This window comes from Carex rostrata, chromosome 19 (genome assembly GCF_964058835.1).
Source record: "Carex rostrata chromosome 19, lpCarRost1.2, whole genome shotgun sequence".
NCBI lineage: Eukaryota > Viridiplantae > Streptophyta > Magnoliopsida > Poales > Cyperaceae > Carex > Carex rostrata.
This window is the reverse complement of record NC_135936.1, coordinates 4,741,427-4,755,344: the sequence shown is the minus strand read 5'-3', so window position 1 is coordinate 4,755,344 and position 13,918 is coordinate 4,741,427. Positions and strand designations below refer to the sequence as shown.

The following is a 13,918-nucleotide window of genomic DNA, read 5'->3' as shown; positions in this document are numbered from 1 at the left end:
AAACGAGCACCGAGCAAGGGCACATGTGAAGGCGTATCGTTCTGTACGTCAGGAAAAAAAAATTGACATTTTTTTTTCATTTATGAAATGTAACACAACCACTAATTATTACTATAACCAGTAAAATAGTTAGCGACAAAATTAAAAATATATATATATTTAAAATTTTACCCGTACTTTTAAAAAAAAAGTATTATCAATACTTCTTAATATAAATATAAATATTGTTTGATTAAAATATATAAAGTATTTATTCTACTAGTTTTTATCATTATTCGAAACATAAAAAAGAAAGAATAAAAAAATATCTTATGTAAAATTATGGGTATTGTTAATTTTTGAAGACGAATGTAATCAGAGTACACAAAATTAATCATCGTAATTTTTTATTTTAATAAAAAAAAGTTGTAGTTAGCGTCCCTATTAATTATATGGTGCCATAGAGACCTTTGGTCCACATTGGGGCTGTGCTCCAAGAGCAACCAATAACTTCACTACAGCTGCTTAATTTGTTAAAGTAAACCAAGCTCCCTTCATTCGGCAACCATCTCTCTTCCCTCTCTCTCTCTCTCTCTCTCAATCTCTCTCGCTCGCTCATCCAAAACAATGCGTGGAACTGTCAAACAGAAACCGCTCCTCCTTGGCCGGTATGAAATCGGCCGGCTGCTAGGCGAGGGCAACTTCGCAAAGGTCTATCAAGCAAAGAACTCAAAAACGAACGAAGATGTTGCCATCAAAGTGTTGGACAAGGAGAAAATTTTCAAGAGAGGCCTTGCACCTCAACTAAAGCGAGAAATCGAGGTCCTCAGGCGCGTACGCCACCCGTACATCGTGCAACTGCACGAGGTCATGGCGACCAAGTCAAAGATATATATCGTCATGGAGTTCGTCAAAGGAGGCGAGTTGTTTAATAAGGTCGCAAAGGGGCGGCTTCCGGAGGATGTTGCTAGGAAGTACTTTCAGCAGTTGATATCCGCCGTTGCATTTTGTCATGTGCGGGGTGTATACCACCGCGACATTAAGCCGGAGAACTTGCTCGTGGATGAAAATGGAGACCTTAAGGTTTGGTTTCATTGCTCAATCCTTAATTAGGCTAATATTATTGTTCTTTTTTTTTTTTTTATAAATGCCTGTTAAAATTTCATACTTGTATCCAAAAGTTATTTTCAAGGTACTTTTTGTGCTCTACCATTGAAATAATTTGATTCGAATCCTTCATTATATATATTAATGAAGAAATGTATGCAAATCATAGTTAATTGACAACTAATATTGATCATATTGTTATCTAAATAATTACTTAAAGACCTTTTCTTTGCGCAGTTTTTCTTTGTTAGAAACTGATCATCATAAGAGGGAATAAACAGAGAGACGAGAGATAAAAGTCAATGTTTATTTAATTTCTTCTCATTTCTATCGGTCGATATAGTCATATTCATTGCAGATTAACCTCATCCTTCCTTTGATAGAGACATAATATGACCCTGTATAAAAATATGAACATGGTCACATACTTGCGTGTTTTTCAACCAACAATTATGTGATAATTCTTTAAAGAAGTTGCTAAAATTTAAGCTTACGATATGTCTTCTTATTTTATTGTTGTAATGGTCTTTTGTTGGCAATTGCCGATCAACAGATATATTTGATAAAAAGAAAGTTATTTACAAGAGCAATAATTACATCTCCCTATTTGATAAAAAGAAAGTTATTATTTTAAATGTAGTAATGTACGCTCAAACTTAAAAAGAACTTGGATGCATGCAAAGAACTATTCGACTGATAAATGCTTCTGAAATATTATTCAGAACAGTACTAGATCAAATACTGTAAATTAGTTAATTATTGCATTTGATTTTTCAAAAATCTTCTCGGAGTTATGACTAATAAGAATTATTCAAATAAATCAGGTAGCAGACTTTGGTCTAAGTGCAGTTGCTGAGCAAATACAGCAAGACGGCCTGTTCTACACTCTGTGTGGTACACCAGCATACGTAGCACCTGACGTGCTTGCCCGTAGAGGGTACGATGCCGGTCGGGCAGACTTATGGTCATGTGGTGTTGTGCTGTTTGTCTTGATGGCCGGTTACCCCCCATTCCGTGACCATCACATGATTGGCCTGGTCCGCAAGATCTATCGAGCTGAGTATAGGTGCCCCCGTTGGTTTTCGCCCGACTTGATACATCTGATCCGTGCGATTCTAGAACCCAACCCCAACAAGAGGATCACAATACAGGAAATCATGCAAAACCATTGGTTCAAGATAGATTTCAGACAAATCAGTTTCTATGTTGAAGGTAACAAATTTTATAGTTATGATACGGCTGATGAGTCTGCACCCGAATCACTGCAATCAGAATCGGACTCAGATAATGAATCTCCGATTTATTTTGCGCGTGGGTCCATGCCAACCACACCGCTTAAAAGATTCAAAAATGGTTTACATGCATCGTCTTCTTCTCCATGTCTGATAGAGACTTTTAAATACGGACCAGGCATGAAACGGCCGCCGAGTCTAAATGCATTTGACATCATCGCGCTTTCATCAGGTTTCAACCTATCAGGGCTTTTCGAGGAGCAAGGAGTGGAGACCCGGTTCATATCATGTGCACCAGTGTCAAAAATCATATCCAAACTTGAGAAAACCGGAAATGCCGTGAATTTTACAGTTAGAATAAAGGATTGGCAGGTTAGCCTTGATGCAACCACCGGAGGAGGTGATAAGGGACCGCTTAGCATCTCGGCTGAGATATCTGAACTTACACCAAAGTTGGTTCTAGTTGAAGTGAAGAAAAAATCTGGAAATGCTGACGATTATGTGAATTTCTGTAACAAAGAGCTGAAGCCTCGCCTAAGTTGTCTCATTTTCAACGGTAATTATCAAGAGAATAGTGGATCAGAAACAGATTAGAGTGTGCACAATTTGATAGAACTTTTTTTTTTTAAAGGTCAGAAGTTTGGTCATTTTGTTTTTGTATATAGTAATTGTTTTCGTTTAATCCTCGCAGATATTGGCTTTGGTAGGAGAAAATTAAATTGAAATATATAAGCTAGGAATTTGGTTGTTTGTACAAATTTGAAGGAATCTAGCCAATGTAATAGATTGACTAACCAGTTTGATTATAATTTGATGTATGTATTGAATAAATATAAAATAAAGAAAAGTATTGTATGTATATATTTGCGTGATTTTAATTGCTCAATTTTTTTTTTTGAAAACTCAACAGTGACTGTCAAAGAATTTATTAAATAAGGAATAGAACAAGAATAGCTACTATTGAGATGTGTTGTACCTTCAGATTTAATACTATTCTAGAGTAGCTAACTCTGCACTATTTTCTACGAGTGCGTTTGGACAGAGCAAGAATAACAGTAACCCGAGAATAGTACTATTTTTTTGAGCTATTCGATGTTTGGATGGAGCAAAAACAACAATAATTCACTATTCTTTCGAATTACCTACTATTCTCAAACTTAATATTAGCTCTATTTTTGCTCTATTCCATATTTCATCCAAAAGTACCCAATGCATTTTTTTTTGCTTTTTCTCCTCTTTACGAGAAAATCCAAATCATTATTAGAGGCAATGGTCTGAATTTTGATCCTTTAAATTGAGCCCAGTTGAGCCCTAAAGAGTATAGTCCCGTTGAAGAATAATATGGGCTAAGAGCAAATACTATGGCCGAAATGCACTAAATTCATAAAATCTTTAGTGGCCCCATGTGAACTAATTAACAATCCATAAATCTTCCCTCCAAATTTTATATCTTTCAGAAAAAAAAAAAAAAAAAAATTTCAAGATAAAATTCTCCAATCAGAAGTTGCTTCTGTTTTATATGTTTCTTCTGAGTTCCTAAAATTTTATTTCGTCCATTAAATCATTATATTTTCCTTCAATAAAGTAAGCTAAAGATTCATTGACGTGTCCTCCAATATTTTTAAGAAGTGAGAGAGAATTCACAACATAAGCATGCGAACCAGCAGGATCCAAACATTAATGGATTTGGGCGGGGGGGGGGGGGGGGGGGGGGGGGGGGGGGGGGGGGAGGTGGGGGTACTACGTGTACAAGTCAACCTTATTTACTTGCAACGATTAGACTTCTTTCAAGTTGGGCCCGTGTGTAGGCGGCATATCAAATTTTTTTTTTTTTTTTTTCCTGTTTTTTACTGTATACAACTAATTTCTATTTCGGCCCTTTTGGATTTTGGGGTCCGGGGCCATCGTGTTGGTTATCCTGGGTCAGGGCCAGGCCTGCGTAGAGATGACAGAAGTGACGTCAATTTTATCAAATTAGAACCGTATTGGCAGAAATCCGAGAAAAAATCTTTCTTTTTTCTCTATTAGATACAAAATAGTAATTATTCCAACATTTACAAGGAATAACAGATTTGCATGTCTTCTAAATAGCAAAAGAGGTTGTGTGAATGTCCATAGTTATTTTGAATAGTAGCTATTCTCGAATTAATTATTCTCGGGTGGCTACTTGAAACAATTCTACATAACAGTTTATACTTAAAAAAAAATGATATATGTGAAGTACAAATTATATTTTGCATCAAGTAATGTAACAAAACTCAAATTTTATTAATACATAGTACAAAATGTTGCATTGAAACACTGGCAAATTAAATGCATATTATTCTTACTAATTATAGATGCAACAATTGTACAAAATAAAAAAAAGTACAAATTGCATTCATAACATTTTTCGCTCATTAAATTATGTTTTACTAGAATATGCACATGAAGTTGAAATGTGTGTGTGTGTGTGTGATTGTGTGTCTACAACTACAGTGTATATCTGTTGTACCGCCATAAAAGTAGTTGGAAACAAGTACTGATATATTTAAGGGGCATATATATATATATAGAGAGAGAGAGAGAGAGAGAGTTAGGCTGGGGTGCTATGGATAGCATAGTGGCCTCTATGCTACAGCTCAATATTCGAGTTTTCAAAATCCAAACGGTCGATCCGAACCGTTCATCTTATTCTCCATATTAATATCTGCTTGGAGACCAAATTTTATAATTTTCTGAATTTTTTTACTATTTATTAAGCCACTTTGAAAATCGCTAATCCAACGGTTTTACTGTTTTGTGCAGCCACCGTTGGATCAACAATTTTGTAAAATACTTAATAAATAGTAAAACAATTCAGAAAAATGTAAAATTTGGTCTCCAAGCAGATATTAATATGGAGAATAAGATGAACGGTTCGGATCGACCGTTTGGATTTTGAAAACTCGAATATTGAGCCGTAGCATAGAAGCCACTATGCTATCCATAGCACCCCAGCCTAACTCTATATATATATATATATATATATATATATATATATCATACTAGTTAGTACGTAGTTGATTAGGTCAAGTATATTGATGAAGTGATTTGGTTGATTGCAAATGCCTACAGAAAATTAATTGTATAACTATAGAGTTAAAAGTTCAAGTAATATTTAATTCATGTTATAAATTAAGTCAAGTTCAATTAATAAATTAAAGTTTATTACATGTTGAAGACTGAAAGAAAAAAGTGAACATTTGAATGAATACAAATGCCTACAAACAGAAGAAAAAATAAAATAAAAATTACTCCAACAACTATCCCTACTCTCTGTTAACAATCTATTTATAAAATTCCAACACTAGTTTAGAACCAAATACATCAACATATTTAAATAAACAGCAAAAACAACCAAAACATTAAAACCAGAAATATACTAGGAAATAGTCATCCAACAAATCCTCATCACCACACTATCCTCCACCCTCAGCACATTAATTAGTCTTGCAAAGGTGTCCCAAAATTATCTATATTTTCATTAATACTAGAATTATCCATCAAAGAGAAGAAAATAATGTTTATTTCAGAGTAAGTTGATTTTATCAATAATATATTTTATAAGAGAAATCTTACAGTTAAGTAAATTTTTAATATATTTTCTTCCAAAACACTTAAAATCTATATAATAAACAACAACACAATAACCGTATGAAAGTTTCTTTTTAATAATTACAAACCGTCTTATATACGAAAATAAATCGTAACAAAATATGAGTTATATGATCATAATTTTTTTTTTTTATAATAGTGACAATTCGTCACCTATTTCATTAAAAACAAAATAGTTCATACAGTAGTACCTACAATCAGTAACATAAAGTCACTGTACTACAAAATAATATCTAAAACATAAAGGATCTCACTAGTTGTGAAGCAACCATGAGAAAACTAAAACAGTAAAATAGTAGGAACAAAAGGTAGTTAAGAGTCATAATACAAATTACATAATAGGCTAAATAGAACTGTTTTATTAGAACAAGATAATTGTGCTAAGCAGCTGCAGAATTGCTGTGAAAGGAGGAACCAGTATCTGCTATAGTCGGATTAGAAGGAAGAAGAGCTGCATCAATGGCATCACATGCAGCACGATCTCTAAGGTAATCAGAGAGGTCTGGACTCTCTAACTCAAGACATGGTCTTCATCTGAGTCCCAAGTAGGGCATTAGTATTCGACAGAATTCTAATATTGTCTGCCTGGGACAAAGTAGAAATATTCATAGGCAAAACCAAAATTAATTTTTAAAAAACATTCATCTAAATTTGATTTACATCAATAAAAAGTCAAAGCTATTATTTGAGAAGCTAATGATGTACAAGTGGGAATAGCAGAATCATTAAAGCAAACCTTACTTCTTGCAACTTTGTAAGCCAAATAATCCAAATAGTGGTTGTCCTAATTTGTTCAATTAAAAACATATCTATAAAAGGTATCCAAGCATCTAGAAGCCATAAATCTGAGACAGTTTCACAATTAAAGACAAAATTATTATGATTTGCAATTCAATACCAAATAGTTTATCCAATAGAGCAAGTGACAAACAAATGATCAATTATTTCAACAGATTTACAGAAATGACAGGTGACATCACCTTGCCATCCTCTCTTAGCTAAATTGTCTCTTAGTTATATGATCATGATAATAGAGATATATAATCTAATGGATGGTACTGTTAATGATGCATCATAGGTGAAAGTCTTAAAACTTGATCCTCTTCATAGGTTATAAATTTTTGTACCTAATTAAACCTATTTCTCCCACACAACGGGCTTGAGAAAAATTATTTGAGCAGTTAATAAAATTAGTCTCAGCTGGCTATTTAATTCTATTAATTTCTCCAAATTCATTTCACAATTGGCTTGCTGCTATTTTCTGAAACACTGGTGAGCATATTAATTTCTTTTTAGCATTTGCAAAATTGAGTTGAATTTTTCTATTCTTAATGGGCAACAATGGATTAGGTACTGATCGTTTCCCTTCAACGGGTTATTGGGCCATCAATGTCCATCATTTTATCTCCAACATTTCTAAGGGATCAATCGGTTTTAATAGGTTTTAAGGGATCAATTGGTTTTAATTGTGATTCTGGCCCGTAAATAAGTTTTTACAATTTTTGTGTTATTGTTGTCACAAAATTTGTTTGGAATTTAAAAGCAAGTGCATCTCTAAAAAAAGATAAAGAAGTCGAAATATATTCGAGGAAAATTGTTATGAATTAATATATTATATTAAGAGTAAGGCTTGGGTGCTATGGATAGCATAGAGGACTACAGTGCTACGGCTCAATATTTGACTTTTTAAAATTATAATGGTCAATCCGAGCCGTTCATTTTGTTCTTCATATTAATATGTGTTTGGAGACCAAATTTTACATTTTTTGAAATTTTTTTACTATTTTTTTAGCTAAGTAGAAAATCACTTGATCTAAAAAATTCTGCACCATTCAGATATTTGATTTTCTACCTATCTAAAAAAATAGTAAAAAAATTTTCAAAAAATGTAAAATTTGGTCTCCAAACACATATTAATATGGAGAACAAGATGAATGGTTCGGATCAACCGTTAGAATTTTGAAAACTCGAATATTGAGCCGTAGCACCGTAGCCCTCTATGCTATCCATAGCACCCAAGCCTTACTCTTATATTAATTACTACATGAGAAAAATACTTCTTTAAATATAATATTTTTATTTTTTACAATTGTCGAACTTCAGGCAACAGTCTTTTTTTGAATGAACGATGTCGTCAAGCTCTCAAATTTCTTTTTCATTTATACGAGACATAAGTAGTGTCATTATTTACATAAAGTCTTAAAAAAGAAAAACAATAAAATTATAATACAAAATAAAATGAAACTATAAAATAAAATAAATATAAATATAAACTATAACTTAAAATAAGAAAGCTAAATGCTAAAGTTTAAATAAAATAAAAAATAAAGTAAAACAAGATAATTTTACATTCCTACCACCAGGATAAGAAGGCCTTGGTATCGGCTTTATAACAGTTACCAGTTGAATTTAGGATGTATCATTTCTATCTAGAAACACCGATCTGATTTGTCCTGGAAAACACTGGTACCGAACTGCTGGTCCGTACCAGTAAACACTGGCCCAGTCCGTATCAGACAACAATCTTGATGTAGTCATGTAGTAGATGGATGAATTTTATTGTGGGGCATACCAATATAGTATTATTTTAGAATGATATTTAGTTGGTGGGCTCTTTAAAAAATCTTCGCAATAATTAACATCGTGTGTTCACCATCACGAGTCATGATCATACAAAATTCAAGGGAGAAATAAAAAGAACAAACATCATTTGTCTTTCAGCTCTCGCAAAGGAGTTGTTCTCTCATCAGTTCCTCATGCATTATTCATTTATTACCAATCAACTACTCCCAGTCTCCCTCATGACGCCGTTAACAATTATAAATACTTTTTGTCCAATGAACTGTGTAGGACCCATAAACAGTAAACCCCTCGTGCCATTAAAATCATGCGCCGTTAGTTAACAGCTCCTCTTAGTAATTGAAAACGGGTCGGGTTGGTCCGGTCCGGGGGTCGCATGGGTCGGGTCCGGTGGATCAAATTTGGAGGAGTTGGTCCAAACTCGTGCTAGATCCATGGTCCAAATTCACACAGGTCAGTCTAGTTCGGCCCATGGTCCTGTTGAGTCCGGATTCGGTTCGAATATATATTTTTTTTTAAAACAGTGGATTGTTTCTGTTTAGTCTGATCTAGTACAAATTTGATCCGGTTCGGGTCTAGACGGGTCTCAGGTTAGTCCGGTCCGAATCTAGACGGGTCTCGAATTAGTGCGGGACAGATTTGGACAGATTTAGTAAAAAAAACCCGGTCCAAACCCTTACTAGATCCGTCTTTTATATTAGTCCGATCTAGTCCAGGAGTCTAACAAGGCGGATCGATTCGGATCCGGTCCACGGTTCGGCCGATTCGGATCTTGATCCCGGGTTTTTCAATACACTGCCTCTTACCCATGTGCCGTCACCTTGACGACTCTACTTATCAATTCTCAAGTTTCCACGGATTAAAACCTACTCCATTCTATTCCTCTCAGCTCCTCTATCTCTCTCTCTTCCCCCTTCATTAATGCCTCCCTCTCCCTCCAAACTTTCGAACTCAATCTAAAACCCTCAAAATAAAAAGAAAAAAGAAAAAACCCAACACCTAAATGAGAAATCTCTTGGCTCTCTTTTCTCTCCTCTGCTTCTCCTTCTTCCCCATCTCTCTCTCTATATGCAACAGCTCCGACTATATTATCCTTTCTCTCGCCTTTCAACAAGTCTCAGGTTTCAAGCCAATTCAGGATGGCAGATGTGAGCAAATCCATAACATAAACCTTCCTTCCAGAAACCTGACAGGTTCGGTTTCATGGGCGATGCTTGGTAACCTCTCTTCTCTACGCTATGTCGACTTGTCGAACAACTCCTTGCAAGGTTCTATACCGACTCAATTCTGGTCTATGCCATCCCTTGAGCATATCAACCTTGCCAGAAATAAACTAGGTGGAGCGCTTCGGCTTGGTCCGGTACGGAGAGGTAGATCGTTTCTCATGTACTTAAATCTCTCTCAAAACAGGTTCACCAATGCGGCCAACATCTCCTATCTCGACGCTCTCGAATTGCTCGATGTATCTCACAACAAAATAAGTTTGGTACCAGTTGGGTTGAAGAACCTGACGAAATTAAAACATTTGGATTTGTCTCACAATTCTATGCATGGACGTGTACCGCGAGACTTACCGCCTCTTATGGCGCTCAGATTTTTGAATATATCTTACAACAACTTCTCCGGCGAGGTCAATGCATCGATTTTGAAGAAATTCGGCAAATCGGCTTTTATAAAAGCTGGAAATATAAAATTTCTCAACTCTTCTTCAACAAATACTACCAGTCGACACCCGAAGAAGAACAAAAGAACACTTCTGCTAGCAATTCTTATACCCATATCTGCAATTATATTATCCTTATTCCTTTGCACACTATGCAAGTTCACTACAAAAAGGATCAAGAAACAACGGCTTGAAACAACCGAGAAAAAAGCCAAAGATGCCATTGCATTAGCAATAGAAGACTCGGAAACAGGCTGGGTGGCTGAGGCAAAATGGACGGCTCCAGTTGTGATGATAGAGAAACCACTCATGCAGCTGACATTTGCTGATCTGGCTGTGGCAGCCTCGGGTTTTGGTCGGGAGTCTCAATTGGCCGAACGAGGGGGTCAGAGCGGGCCGGCGTACCGGGCAGTTTTGCCCGGCGATTTGCACGTGGTGATACGTGTGGTAGAGAGTGCACGTGACATGTCTGACCCGGAGGCGGTTACGGTTTTTCGCAACCTCGGCGAGTTAAGGCATCCTAACATATTGCCTCTTCTTGGCTATTGCATCTCAGGTATGTGATTCATCTTTTTTCTTAATTTTTAAAAAACCTATTCTGTTTGTCTTGCCAGTAATTGATAACTTGCTATTTGGTTTAAGAAAATTTAAAAAGAATGGCTTATGCTAATTTAAATTATCAATTACAAATGCATTTGATGGTGGTTAGTGGTTACAGTAGTCTGATAGGCTATGATAGTACTACTAAAATTAGTAATATAGTATTATTGTGCTATCAGTAGCTTTGTTTACTTGATAATACTGCTAGACTATAGTACGGAACATGCGCATATCATGGCATGTGTGAACATGGGAAATAAGAGGGGGTTGCTTTTAAGAAAAGGAAACTTTGGAAAGAGCTACAAATTTTAAACAAATTATACTTGATGAGTCTTTTTATAAAGTTAATTTAGCTCTGCCCCGCCTTCGATGGCCAATTCAAATTGAATGCAAGTCCATGCTTTACTGTCCGATATATTTCAAAATTGCCTCGTTAATATAAAACGAGAAAGTACAGAGGTGAAATAAATGATTTGCACTGTGCAAATGTGGAAGGGCAATATCTTCGAGTGCGTATCCTCTGAGATATCTCAACTTTTGCGTGACCGACGAGTCCGGTGTCTGTTCGGGGTGATGTAGGGGGTCAGTATTATCTGTGCTTTGAGATTCATGCATAACGTATTTAAACGGTTGGGATTTTCCATAAAGTCACGCAAAGTTTGAGATATCTCAGAGGATACGAATTCAATATCTTCTCGGCAGAGCCCTTGTTCCCACCTGGCACCAGATAAGAAATTGAATGCAAATAAATGGCCAAAATTTGCAAATAAGAAATTGAATGCAATTTTGTGCCATGTCAATAATATTCCCATTTATTGAATTTTGGCCAAAAGTTGCATTCAATAACTTCTAATGCAACTCAGTTTTAAATGGCCAAAATTTAATGTTTTGTTTTGTGCCATGTCAATAACCAAATAACCAACCCAGGCCAATAAATGGGAATGCTAATAAAAATTTGCAGTAAAGGGTTACTTGGTTTTCCTTTTGTTCTTCTTTTCTGGCAAATTTTGTACATACATTAGGTAAGCTAAAATGTGTTGACTATCGAGGCAAAGCAAAAGAGAAGGTCAGAAAATTACATTTTACAAAATTTGATTTCATTATTATAGGAAGGGAGAAACTACTGATATATGAGTACATGGAGAGAGGAGACCTCCATCAGTGGCTACACGAGCTACCAGCCGGCACACCCAATCCCGAGGAATGGGACGATGACACATGGGAAGTCGCGGGGGACTGGCCCACCCGGCATCACATTGCACTAGGAATTGCACGTGGATTGGCATTTCTCCACCAGGGTTGGGCTGGGTCAGGCCGACCTGTTACTCACGGCCATTTAGTCCTCTCTAACATTCTCATTGGGGATGATTTGGAGCCGCGTATCGCCGACATTGGTCCTTTGGACAATGCCGGTACACCGGAGGGAGATGTGTATCAATTTGGGGTGCTGCTGTTCGAGCTAATGACGGGTCGAACCAGTTGGGATGAAGCATCGGTGAATCGGGTTCGTGGGTTGTTCAAGGAAGGCAAGGAATTGGATTTGTTGGATGACCGGCTTTTGATCGACGGGGTAGAACCCGATTGGCAGCGACAGATGGTCGGCTGTCTGCATGTGGGTTACCTATGCACGGCACAATCACCAGAGAAGAGACCTACAATGCAGCAAGTCGTTGGTCTTGTTAAGGACATTCGACCCGTTTCTATCGCCACGTCATCTGCTGCATCATGAGTTTGGCTAGTGTTATTTCAGTCTATATAACACCAACTTCAAACCTATTGAATCAATTTCAAACAGTAAATTCAAACCGTTTAAACCGATCTATTTCATTAGTTGTGTGTTTCGATACAAAATTTATAATTTTTCAAATTTATTTAGTATCAAGTCAAGCGGTCAAAGTGTGATTTTTTTAAGTTAATTTTAATACATTCATTTTTTAACATTTTTACCACTTGATTTGATATTAAAATAACTCGAAAATATAAAAATTTTGTATGTAAACGCATCACTGATAAAGTAAATTGATTTGAACGGTTTGAATTAGTCATTTGAAATCTATTCAATCAATTTTGAAGTTAATATCATATGACACCGATGTTATACTAGCCGGACTCTATATTCACCTTTGGAGCAATGATACTTTTTTGCAACTATGATCTTGTAAAAGTTGTTAGTGCGGTAGGGAAGTAAACATTGTTAATTTTGAATTGAATGTATATTCCGCCTTTGCAACTTGCAAAAGCATTAAATTCAATTTTCAGTAAATTTTGTAAGAAACACCCTTGTTTGCAACCATTTCTACAAAAGGAAGGTGACAAAACATAGTGGTGCAGAAAGGAGCAGTTTTGGTCTGTATTTGTATCTGCTACGATCCTAAGAGGATTGTAGGATCCTAAAATTTCAAATCCAACCTTTCATTGATTTTGAGATGCGTGCATAAAAAACAAGTTCTATAGAGATTTGTGCGACCCAAAAAATAAAAGGTTACATTTAGAATTTTAGGACCTACAATCCATTTAGGATAGTAGCATATTTATTTCCGTATTTGGAGGATGAAGTGGGTCAGAGAATCTCAGTCGCTAATCACCTTTTTTACAAATTGAACTTTTGGGTGTGAAATTTGAGTAGTTCGGAAGTCAAAAAGGGGGTTTTGGGTTTTTTAAGGGGTGTAGAAAGTAGTGGGAGAGGTTGAGATTTGAGAGGTAGATGCAAAGGAATGAGAAAGATTTTGTATTTTTGTTGGAAGCAACTTGGTGATTACCAGCATCTCCCCTCATCTGCTCCGTCTTTGTTTTTTTCTATCTTGGTTGGATTTGTTTCATGTATATATTTCATTCTCATTTAGGCTTTGTTTGATTTGCCTTTTTCAAATCGCATTGTTACTTTCGGCTGTCCGAAGTTTGAACCAGACCTACATGAGCGAAAGGAATACAAGAGCAAAACAAAAGAAACAAGATAAAAAGAACCACACAAAAACAAATTTTTGATGGCGAAAGACTGCCATGATTCAAGATAAATTTAATAGTATTAGCCTTTTTGTAAACTCGAGGGAGAAAAATCAAAATTTTAATAATAAAATACAATTTAAGTGCGATCTAATATCACTTTCACGTGCATCTAAAA

The 13,918-nt window shown here is 35.8% G+C and overlaps 2 protein-coding genes across 3 annotated transcripts; both read left to right on the top strand.

Moving 5' to 3' along the window:
* The first annotated feature begins 533 nt into the window (after positions 1-533).
* LOC144571823 (CBL-interacting serine/threonine-protein kinase 12-like) lies at positions 534-3,121 on the top strand. 2 transcript variants are annotated; one of them, XM_078321205.1, is made up of 3 exons: positions 534-1,062; positions 1,911-2,298; positions 2,566-3,121. In XM_078321205.1, the coding sequence occupies exons 1-3, from the start codon at positions 607-609 to the stop codon at positions 2,910-2,912; spliced, it is 1,191 nt and encodes a 396-aa protein (XP_078177331.1). In that variant the 5' UTR covers positions 534-606; the 3' UTR covers positions 2,913-3,121. The 2 variants fall into 2 exon arrangements, with proteins under 2 accessions (XP_078177331.1, XP_078177330.1); XM_078321204.1 differs by having other exon boundaries at positions 1,911-3,121.
* Positions 3,122-9,417: 6,296 nt separating this feature from the next.
* Positions 9,418-13,049, top strand: MEE62 (Leucine-rich repeat protein kinase family protein). The gene is made up of 2 exons (XM_078321025.1): positions 9,418-10,753; positions 11,907-13,049. Exons 1-2 carry the CDS (start codon positions 9,538-9,540, stop codon positions 12,524-12,526), a joined length of 1,836 nt encoding a protein of 611 aa, XP_078177151.1. The 5' UTR covers positions 9,418-9,537; the 3' UTR covers positions 12,527-13,049.
* The last annotated feature ends 869 nt before the right edge of the window (positions 13,050-13,918 follow it).